The sequence below is a fragment of the Sorex araneus genome, chromosome 5 (genome assembly GCF_027595985.1).
Source record: "Sorex araneus isolate mSorAra2 chromosome 5, mSorAra2.pri, whole genome shotgun sequence".
Classification (NCBI taxonomy): domain Eukaryota; kingdom Metazoa; phylum Chordata; class Mammalia; order Eulipotyphla; family Soricidae; genus Sorex; species Sorex araneus.
In genome coordinates, this window is record NC_073306.1 from 174324398 (window position 1) to 174336567 (window position 12170).

Genomic DNA, 12170 nt, shown 5'->3' on the forward strand with positions numbered 1-12170 from the left:
GTTTGAAAACTTGGTGAGTCATGACCCAAATAGAAGTAACTGAATAAGGACCCTGCTGGGGTTAGGAAAGACTAACCTGGCCTGAGCACTGTGGTCTGGTAAATATGATGGATGCCCAGAAGTAAATATTTTCTTGGAGTCAATTAACTCCCTTGCTACAAAAGCATAGCGTGAACTGTCTTCCTGTGTCTATAAAAAAGGACATTGCTAAACCATGCAAGTGACATAAAGGAAAGAGAAAAGCAATGTAGGATTCTTAGTGCCTGATGGAATCGGGTGTGCCTAAGAGGCACTCGTGTGGGAGTGGCGCAATAAGCCTAAACTCCCTTCGGGAGGAGCAAGGACAACCCAAAGTTATCCAACAGGTATGGATTAAACAGACAGCAAGAGCAGGTACAGTTCTTTCTAGAAATTACCTGAAGGAGAAGGTGAAATTGTAGCTTAAGGGGGCTGTCCATCTTCATTTGATAAGTTTTATAAATGCAGTTGTTTATATTCCTGTCACGGAGTTATAATAAAGATGTAGTGACTTGGGTAGTTGGAGGTAGCCTGAGGTAAATCATACCAGTGTTCCTTTTTTTTTAAAAATTCAATTTTAGTTTTTATGAAGTTGTTCACAATAATTGATTACATTTAATATTTGAATACCAATCCCACCACCATTATACCTTCCCACCACCATATTTAGAATGTTTCTATCCTGAACAGAACCAAAGTAATTTGTTTTTATTGCTTATTACGAACAATCCGCTAAAAATTATCCAAAAAAGTTTTCTTAGAAGAAAATGTGTGAAGATAGTTGTCTTTCACCCAGGAACCAGTAAGCCGTTCTATAAGTGATTAGTAACATGTTGTTAAAAGTTGACCCTTATGGTGTGTGTGTGTGTGTGTGTATACACACACACACACACACATATATATATATGTACATGCGCGCGTGCGCGCGCACACACACACACACACACACACACACACACACGTATGTATACTCGACCCAAGATGTGGAGAGCATGGCGGTGATTGTGCTCTGGAGGTTTTTGGCTGCAGGAGCTGGCTCCGTTGGGATGGAGAGGGGAACTCACCCACCCCCATCCGGGTTGCCCGAATGAAACAGCCTGGCGCGGGGTCTGTAGGCATCTCTATGATGTACTGTTCTACCAGTGTTCCTTTTGGAATCTGAGCCATCAGCTTCCTCAGAGTAGACCATACTTACTTTAGCATCTTTCATCCTCTAGTATGTCCCTTTCATCCCCTAGATGCTTGGCTGGCATCCATCTGCCCTGTAGAAGCAAACAGACTGTGTCCGAAGTCTTGATTTTCATATCGGTCTCCTACAGGGTGTGTTAAACTTTCCAGTGCCTGAGAAATGTCATATGGGGGAGCATAGCCAGTAACGCCTTGGATTCATTATGCAGTTGATTTTGAGTTAATTTTTGGTCAGTCTTTAGAAACCTTTTCTTGTTTTCATGACCCCACCCCCCACCCCCATTTAGTTACTGTGTCAGGACCCACAGTTAAAGAAGCCAGGGTTTACTAGACACCATCAAGAGCATATCCTCTTTGACCTACCCCAGAAACAAAATTTCTCATAATCGTTCTCAAAAAGCACTTACTCTGTTGATATAGCTCATGACTCCTTGAGCAGTGATACCATAATCTATTTTTCAAATTGTATTTTAAAACAGAGTTCCTAAAAACTAGGAGTACTTCTTAATTTATTTCAAGTAGATTCTCTAGTATAAAGTCTAGACGCTGATTTAAACATTTCAGTGAAATTTTTATCCATACCTGTACTAAAAAATGTTGTCTTTTTTTTCTTCTAGCAATGGATTAAACTGCTTCTTTAAATTTCTAGCCTGGATTTATACAGGTTCAGCAAGTATGTTCTCTGAAGCTATACACTCTTTATCAGATACATGTAATCAGGTGAGGAATATGCTTTTTTTCCCTTTCCCTTTATTGTTGATGTCGGCGTCTGCATGTTTGGGTGTGGTGCTCACTACTTGATTGTGGAGTGCCAGAGTTTACACTTGGTGTCACTAGGAAATGCAGTCCTTGAAGCCAGAGAACAGATTCATGTTCTTACATTTGCAAGGTTTAAATCCTTACCATTGAATCACATCCCTTAGTGATTTTAAGGTAGGTTTATTTTTTTAAGTCTTATATCTAAAAGTTGATCTTTTTAAACAAGACCAACCTAGGACCAGAATGATAGTACAGTGGTGGGTAGGGAGCTTGCCTTGCATGTGGCTGATCCTTGCATCTCATATGGTCCCCCGAGCATCACCAGAAACAATTCCTAAGTGCAGAGCCTGGAATAACCCCTGGACATTGCTGGGTGTGGCCCAAAAAACAAAATAAAAAAGTCTTAGTTGGCAGAATAAATTAATAATTTACTTTGATTGATGAAATACACAAACATATGATCATAGTATTGCATTATTTTTAATTTAAATTTGTCTTTTGAATCACACCTCATTGCGTTGTGCTCAGGGCTTACTTCTGGCTCTGCTCAGGGGACCAACTCTCTATGGTGCCAGGGAGCAAAGTGTGTGAGGCAAGTGTCTTACTCCGTGTACTGTCTCTCTGGCCCATCTTCACTGTGTTTCAAAATAGGTGGTTAAGAGTTTCCAATAAGTGAGTATGATGTGTGGGATGACCAGTCACCAAATATTTGGGCAGACTTTTATAGAGTAGATTCTTTTTTTTTTTTTTTTGCTTTTTGGGTCACACCCAGTGACGCTCAGGGGTTACTCCTGGCTTTGCACTCAGGAATTACTCCTGGCAGTGCTTGGGGAACCATATGGGATGCCGGGGATTGAACCCGGGTCGGCCGCATGCAAGGCAAACGCCCTACCCACTGTGCTATCGCTCCGGCCCCCTAGAGGAGATTCTTTTTAAATTTAATTTTATTTTCATAAAGTTGTTCACAATAATTTATTACATTCAATATCTTAACACTGATCCCACCGTCATTACACCTTCCCACCACCATTATTTAGATTTTCCCACCACCCCCAAAGCCTGCCCCCAAAGCAGGATCTAAATAATTTTATTTTGTATTGCTTGTTATGAATAATCCACTAAAAATGATCCAAAAAAGTTTCTGTAAAGGAAGGTGTCTGAAGATTGTTATATCTCACCCTGGAGCCATTAAGCCCTTGTATAAGAGATTAGTAACATGTTCTTAAAAGTTAAGCCTTGTGTACATGTACCTGTGTGTGTGTGTGTGTGTGTGTGTGTGTGTGTGTGTGTGTGTGTGTGTGTGTGTGTGTGTGTGAGATTGGTTGCCTTCTACTTTACACCCTATCAAATGTGGTATACTACTCTTGGTGTATCAGTGATGTAGAGTATGAGATGTTTTGCACGCTCCAGGAATTTTAAAATCTTGAGTGGGATAATACAGCTGGAGTTTAATTTTTAACTGGATGGTGACTTTGGGGTCCAGAAGCATATTTGCAGCTTGTTGCTCTCTTCCGAGATTTATCTGTGAGTCTCTGAAACATGGCTATTAATGAGCTTATATGGCTCCAGAGGTATGTCATGAGTGTGACTGCCAGTTTCCTGGAAGAACAGTGAGATGGGAGAGGTCGCCCATTCCCAACTCAGAGTGAGCTTGGAGATTTCAGACATAGAAGAAGTTCTTAGATTAGAAATTCGGCCTTGGGGCTGGAGCGATAGCACAGCGGGTAGGGCGTTTGCCTTGCACGCGGCTGACCCGGGTTCGATTCCCAGCATCCTATATGGTCCCCTGAGCACCACTAGGGGTAATTCCTGAGTGCATGAGCCAGGAGTAACCCCTGTGCATCACCAGGTGTGACCCAAAAAGCAAAAAAAAGAAAAAAGAAATTCGGCCTCTGAATATGAGTTCTTCAGATAAAACTGTAAAGATTGTTATGTTTGCTTGTTTTGGGGGGCCACACCATATTTTGCTCAGACCTTACTCTTGGCTCTGTGCTCAGGAATCACCCCTGGTTCAGCTTGGGGGACCATATGGGTTGCTGGAAATCAAACCTGGGCTGATGCGTGCAAGGTAAACGCTCTACCTGCAGTACTATGTCTCCAGCCACTGGAAGCTGTTAAGACTTTCTCATGAAAACCATAATTTTAATTTTTTTGTGGTGCCTGGTATCAAATGTGGGCCTCATGTGACATGTGTTTTGTATGTGTACTACTTTGTCACATCCCAGACCCTCTTAAAATCTTAAAATACTTTTCACATTAGACTAATAGTTTGAATTCTCTCCTGGAGTTTTCAAATCAAAGATTTTTTTCTTTCGCTTATCTTTGGTTTGTAATACTATATTGCTATAATTCTTCTGGGACTTGGCTTTATACCTCTGTGTGTGATTGCTACCACTTCTAATCCCATCCCACTGCCTCTGCCCCAGTCCTTCCTGTATTCACTGAATCTTGAAATTAATTTCCCTACCCCTAGTTTCTTTAGTCTTTCATATTCCACACATAGTTGAACCACTCAGTATTTGTCTTTACTTCCTTATTTCGCTAAATGTGATCACCACAGGAGCCCTATATTTTGTCCCCAAAGCCAAGATTTAATTAATTTATTTATTTTTAACAGCAAAGCAACATTCTATTGAGTATATATGCTAGTGCCTTTATCCTGTCATCTGTTGATGGGCATTTAGGTTGGTTCCATGTTTTGGCTGCTGTGATGCTGCTATTAACATAGGTATACTGAAATGACCTTACAGGGGCCGGAGTGATAGTACAATGGGTAGGGTAAGGCATTTGCCTTGTACATGGCCAATCTGAGTTTGTCCCTGATATCCCATCTTGTCCCCTGAGCACTACCAGGAGTAATTCCTAAGTGCAGAGCCAGGAGTAACCCCTGAGCATCACTGGATATGACCCCAAACCCAAACCAAACCAAACCAAACCAGAAAAATGACCTTTCAAATAAGTGTTTTCCATCTTTCAGATAAATGCCTAAGAATGGTATTGCTGAATCATATGGAATTTCCATTTTCATTTTATTTTCAGGTCTTCATATTGTTTTTCCTAGTAGCCACGTCAGTCAGCATTCCACTAAATCACATTGGCATCAGCAGTGTACCAGGGTTCCTTTTCTCCCCATTGTTTCGATACAGGCCTTTCCCGCCAATGTGGGGTGAGGATCTCATTGTGGTTTTGATTTGCATTTCCCTGGGGTGTGATGTGGAGCATCTCTCCATGTGCCAGTGAGCCCTCTCGAGGCGTTTTGTGGGGACCTAGCACGTGGTGCTTAGGTGGCCCAGCAGCCACTCCAAGTGGCCCCTCAACCTTCTCCGGAGAAGGCTGAGTGCCCAAGCTCAGGCCTGGGGGTGCCGGGGCTATGGGACTGCACTCGGCGGTTCCCTAGGGCTGTGCTGCTCTTGGGGTCCTTTCTAGCCCTGCTACAAGCCCTGTTCCATGCCTTGAGGGATCTTCCTGGCTCTGGGTGAGATTGTTACAATCTTCTTCAATCCACCTTTTGGTAAAAAAGAAAAGGAAAGAAAAAAAAAGCATCTTTGATATTTGATGCCACAAGGTTCCCTGAGCACCACTGGGACTCTGAGCACAGAGCCAGGAGAGGCCCCTGAGTACCACTGGGTGTCCAAACTTGTTTTCCGTTACTCTCCCCCGACTCCAAAATAAATTAAACCTGAGGGGCCAGGGAGATCACAAAGGTGCCAGAGCTTGTGGCTGACCTGTGCAGAACCCCAAGTCTCATTCCTGGAAGAGCGAATCTCCCCTTGGGGACCACACAGCTCTGCTGGGCAGGTGTGACCCTGTGGTCCCTGAGTACTTCTCGAGGAAGCATTACCAGTGGTCAGTGGTTTCCCTCCCACCCCCCAAATCCCCTGGAAACCATTGGGATTGGCTCTGTGTAAAGTCAAACCTGAGGGGTGCTTCAGTAGCAAGCTGCTGGCCTAGCAAGTGTGAGGTTTCAGGTTGATCCCCAGTGTTGGATACATGCATCTACTGTGATTCTGGAGTGTCCACCCTGTGGGCCAGCCAGAGCCAGAGCCGCAGCAGGGTATCATCCCCTGAGCACCACAGCCCAGTATGCACAAGCACCGAAGCTAGGTGTGACTACTGGTGAGCAATGTGTGAGCGCCACAGCCAAAGGCATATCAGAGGTGTGATTGATCCCTTGTCATTGTAACAGTAGGAAATGGATTCCGGCACCTCTTCTAATACATTGTCAGACGCATCAGAAATCCTTGAGTGGGAGCTAGAAAGATAGCTGAATGGACTTACCATGCACTTTATGCAGGAGGCTCAGTTTGACCCCTGGGACTGCACGGTCGTGTGTGTTCCCCACATCCCCTCCCCTCCCCCCACCGGCCCCGCTACCCCCCAACATAGCCAGGAGCGAACCCTGAGCATAGAGCTGGAATAACCCTGAACACTGCTGGGTGTGGATCCAGAACAAAGACCGACCAATCAAACAAATCCTTTATTAACCTGGAGCAGTAGCTCAGGAGCACGTTTGGCCTGTGGGCTGCCCAGGGTCCATCTCTGCCGTCACACTTCCCAGACACCACCAGTGGTGACGGTGGGTGTTAGAGCTAGAAGTAGCCCTTGAATGTGGCCCCAAAATAGATCGATGAAACATTTAAATTCTTGTTAAAAATCAGGATTTTGGAAAAAAATTTAAAAATTATGAAAGTAAATTTTATACTTTGCTATTAATATAAACACAATATTGTACTTACATTTTTATATTAAATTGATAGTAACTATAGCTGATTTCCCCAGCTGGTCTGAGTGACATTTGGGGGAGGGATACGTAGTATATTTTGTTGAAAAAATAGGTGAATATAAAAAAATTGAAATTAAAAAAATATCGCACAGGGCTGGAGAGCTAGTGTGACCGATTGGATGGAGCACATTCTTTAACATGCATGAACCCTGGGCTCAGTACCCAGTACTGCATGGTTCCCATGTCCTGAACTGGGAGAGGCCCCTGAGCTTGACCAGTATTACTCGTGGGCAGGGAAATATACATGATTAATAGTTTCAGAATTCATTGTTATTTAAAACACTACAATGTTTTTAAGTACCCGTACTCTGAAATACCATTCAGAGTTTGAGAGAATGTGGTAGATAGATTGCTGTACCTGCTGACCAGTGACAACTCTAACTCGGGTATGTAATCAAGTTGCAAACACATAAATAAGAAGTACTTCCACCAAATAGACTAATAAGGATGTAAGCAACTTAAAATAACTAAACAAAAAAAATAAGAAAGAGTATTTTCAAACACTGGACAGCAGTGGTTTTCAAAACCATGAGTCTCAAAAGAAGGGCAACAGCTGAGTTGAGCTCTCATCTCTCTGACTGATGCATATGTGGAATAAGGCAGAAGAGTGGAAGATAATAGTGTCATGGAATTGAGAAGGCAGAAGTTAGAGTGTAATAGTCTGAGGGAGTTAGAAATGACAAGGCAGTTCACAGCAGAGGAAGCTTTGCAAGGAGAGTACTGCAGAAATAAGCAGAGGGTTTTTCTTGAGTTACAACTTGGCTAAAAGTTAAGTTTTTATATGTATAAGGGTGAATTTATGGGTCTGGCCAAAGAAGCACTCTGCATTAAGCTGAGAAATTCCTAGAGCTCCTATATACAAGGCCAGGCTGTAATCACCAAACCATGTGACATGGGGAGTCATCATTGATTGTCTCAAGCCAGTAGAAGACTCATACCTTAACAGGACCGAATAAACTTTGATGTAAAGCAATTCTAGAATTTTCCTAACAGATACTCTAGAACTAGGGTGGGGAATGTCTTATTCACATATAAGGTCTATGAAATCATTTGGTCTGACTCTGGTGTAGGATGAACATGCATGTTTCTAACTGACAATATCTGTGGCACCTCTGCCTCTATTGTATGTGAATGATGTTATAAATATCCAAATGCCCGTGGCTATAGGTAAAAAAGATTCCCCATCACCGCTTTAGAGGATCATGTTGGTTTTATAATTTAATTACCTTATCATAACTCACAAGGGAAGACAACAAATGCATTATAACACAGTATATACGTCTAATAAAAACAAGTCATTAGACTACCAAAATTTGACTCACAACCAGGAGAAAAAGCAGTAGAAATACTCAGGGCTACAGCCCTATTGTACAGCAGGTGGGGTTCTTTCCTTGCTTGCAGCCAATCTGGGTTCGATCCCTGGAACCCATGTGGTCCCCTGAGCCTGCCAGGTCCCCAGGAGCCTGCCAGGATACACTCAGTATCCCTGAGTGTAGAGCCAGGAGTAAGCTCTGAGCACTGCTGATTGTGGCCCCCCAATAGAAGATAAAAGTAAAACCAAAAGCACTGTGGAAAGACTCATTAGTAACGTATGACAGCTCTCTTAAAGACCTGGGGCCAGGGAGATGGTACAGCACTCAAGGAAGGCTCTTGCCGTGCATGCAGCTGACCCCAGCTGGATCTTCAGCACTGCCTGTGGTGCCCCAAGCACAACCAGAGTCACTCAACACAGAGCCAGGAGCAGCCTCTTAACGCCTGAGTATGGTCCAACCCTGAGCCCTCCCCCCACTCCAACAAAGAAAAATCATTTTACAGACTATGCTCATCTTAGAGGTATAAACGGTAAATTGTGTATTCTGCTGGCCTGTCTCCTGTGCTTTATTATAGGTGGTGTGTAAAAAGGAGAAGGCAGGTGTAGTCTTGGGTATAATGCAGGCAGTGGGCTTGGGAGGCAGGTGACACTTTGCTTGCTTGAAGAATAATAGATTTTTGAAGAGGTGAGCAATATTTTGTCCCTCTACTGGTGGTAGGTCAGATAAATTTGAACCTGTTTTTACTTTTAAAAATATATTTGTTGTAGTATTTTTGCCACGCCCAGTGATGCTCAGGGGTTATTTCTGGCTCTGAGCTCAGAAATTACTCCTGGAGAGCTCAGGGGACCTTATGGGGTGCTGGGAATAGAACCCAGGTGGGCTGTTTGCAAGGCAAGCGCCCTACCCAATGTGCTATCACTCCAGCCCCTATTTGAACCTGTTTTAAACTATTGTAGGAGTAATTCATGGTGTTTCTAGACCTTCATTTGCCTTTACTCACTGATGATTTCTAGATTTTTCTTCTATATAAGCAGTAAGTTTTGAACCCTTTTGCGTTCATCTTTGTTTTCTTAGGGTAAGTCCTGGAATCCAGAGTTGCTAGACTATTGAAAATGCCTATGCCAAGTGTTTCTTGGTCATCATCAGATTGTGCCCTTCAGACTGGCTTTACTCCTATACTTCCCATCTTGCTAATGATTTGTTTATTCTTTATTTTCTCTTCTCCATAGGGTTTACTAGCAGTGGGCATCAGTAAGTCTGTTCAAACACCAGATTCTACTCATCCGTAAGGAAATTGTCTTTATTTTGTTTCTATGTGTTTTGGTAGTAGGTCTTTAAAATTAAAAAGGGGAAAACGTAATTGAATTTTAGAAATATTCTATAATTTTTACAAACCTGTAGTTTTGTGTTAATTGATTTGGGGACTGGAGCGATAGTACATTGCCTTACCTGTTATGTTATTGCTCCAGTCCTACTATTTTCTTTTTAATATTAATTAATAATATATTTTGAATATTCTAGAACTATTGGTAAGCAAGTGTAGAGGACAGTTAGCTTTCTAACTATACATATTTACAGTACATTATGTCAAGAAAACAATTTTGCATGACTAGTTTTATAAATATATGTATAATATATATAATATATATATCCAAAAATTTGAAATACAGTAAAATTTTTGAAAACTTTAGTTTCTGAAGTTTTTTTCCAAGTATTTTCAATAATTTAATGCTGCCAAATAGAATTTTCTCCAGTGGTAGAAATAGATTGGTTTATTATGTTTTATTACTTAAGACTGAAGATTACTTGAGATGTGGCTAGTTTGATTGGAGAACTACATTTTAAATTTTATTTAGTTTCAGTATTAAATAGGTTTACATAGCTAGTTATATATTAAACGGTACAGATCAAAATAATTGAAATTTTCACTTAGAACCTGTTAATTCTTTAGACATATAAAATGACAGTAATGTCATTTAACATGAAAATAACAACTAAATCATAGTTCCTTTTTAAAGTATATTTTCAAATATCTTGTAACTTTTATCACTTTGTTGATTTTTTGATTAGATATGAGCTTGGCACTCAATAGTTTACTTAAATAAAAGGTCATAGTATCTTGATACTGTAGGAAGTTTAAAATTTTTGTTTTGTGTCCTGAAGACTCTTTGTATTTCTCCTAAACTACATAATCGTTTTTATTTTTCAGGTATGGATTTTCAAATATGCGTTATATTTCTTCACTGATTAGTGGTGTTGGAATATTCATGATGGGTGCAGGATTATCTTGGTACCATGGAATCATGGGATTGCTTCATCCGCAACCAATAGAATCCCTTCTATGGGTAATCTTTTTCCCTTGATCAGTTTTGAAGTAATAAGAAATAGGGATTACGTATGCTAGAATTCTTTTTTTTGTATTGGTGTAAAACATTGGACATATCTTTGTCATATGATTCAGTGATGTTGAACAATGTCTCTAGAGGTGCAAGTAAGAACTGCTCCTTTGTTAACTCTTGGGCAGTTTCATTCATTTCTCCACTTCCTATTGTAGATTTAGACTTCTCTTTATTCTTGTGCCAAGAGAAATCCATCAGTAAGTAATATGTTCAGTTCCACTCATACACCTCATACAGTATTGTGTTCCTAGGCAAAAAAGTCAGATCACTCTGAACTTAGGGACTGATTAGCTAACTTAATTGTGTGTGAGTTTTAAGGTTTCTGGAACCTCACGTGTCTTTCCGTAACTAATATAGGAACAGTTCCATCAGACTACAACTCTAATTTAATAAGTAATACATTCAGGGGCCGGGAAGATGGCTCAGTGTTCAGGACTATCTGAGACATGGCCCCTTGACTGCCGTAGGTGTACCTTGGAGACCCCTGAGTACTGCCATGTGTGGCCCTGGAGGACCCCAAGTGCCGCCAGAGTGATCCTAGCGTCCCTGTGCAGTTTTCTGAGTGCCATCCATTGTGTTTTCTGGCCCCCCTTACACTTCCTGGGCTGAGTTTAGTGTCCCACAGGCTATTTCATGTTTGTTAAGTTTCATCTCAGACCTGGTTGATTTATCCTGTCTCCTTTTATTTATTGGATGATAAGAGGATCTTAAGTCCCTTCTCAAGCAGAGAGGATTAAAAAGAATTATGTGGCCAAGACTTAGTTCAAGTGGTAGAGCCCCTACCTAATAGTATGTACGAGTTGTTCAGTTCAAATGCCAGCACCCCAAGACCCCTCTAGCACTGCCGGGTGTTACCCCGAGACCCTGAGCAGCACTGCAGTGCTGAACCAGAACACCAGACCAGCAGACCTGCACCCCAGGCCAGTGAGCGTTGTGATTGAGCTCCTCTAGGTGTGGCCCCGGTATAAAGGAAAAGCTTAATTGCTTCCTTTCAGATTGGCAATAAGAGGCAGTGTAAAAGGGTTAGAATTGTGGTGGTAAAGCCTGTGTTCTAGTTCTTAAATTGGTATTATTTCTGTGTACTCAAGCAAATCACGTAGTCCTGGGAAATAGTTCCTAACAATATGAGTATTGGACTAGGTTCAAAACGTTCAAACCTCTATTTCAGGGAAGTCTGGCATTCTAAAAGAATGATGTTGAAAATTCTGCAGATGGTTGGTTAAGAGTTTTGATTAAAAATTTATTAAAGTTTGTCTGCTGCTGTAGCTTTTAATATATTCTTAAATATATAAAATATATACTTTTAAAAAGCTCTCTTGATACCTTTAATTCAATAGTATCCTGTATACTGTGAGGAAAGCGATATTACCACCACCCCCAATTGATTATATATTGACTATATATAATTATTTAATTTTCTAAACCAGGATTTAGGAAAGATTCCCTTGGTACTGGGTATTCAGATATATCGATCCAGAAATTCCTCTGGGCATAGATTTCAGAGCCTCTAGTACTCAGAGTCCCAATGTTTAGAACATTCTGGTCTCTAATGTTTCTGTTTATTTTGAACTTCAAAAGTTTTTACACTAATCTTTTATTACATTAGCTCAGGTTCTGTTATAACATTCTATAGATTTGGCTATACAGATTATTGTCATTGTAATTACAATTATTGTAATATGACCATTATAGTTTTAAATTTTTATCTAT

General features: G+C 41.1%; 1 protein-coding gene across 1 annotated transcript in view; it reads left to right on the forward strand.

Moving 5' to 3' along the window:
- SLC30A9 (solute carrier family 30 member 9) overlaps positions 1-12170 on the forward strand; it is a 72864-nt gene that overhangs the window by 29128 nt on the left and 31566 nt on the right. The window contains exons 9-11 of the mRNA XM_004608007.3: positions 1824-1926; positions 9291-9346; positions 10271-10406. Of these exons, the coding sequence (XP_004608064.1) occupies positions 1824-1926; positions 9291-9346; positions 10271-10406 (295 nt within the window). The remainder of the gene's footprint in view (positions 1-1823; positions 1927-9290; positions 9347-10270; positions 10407-12170) is intronic.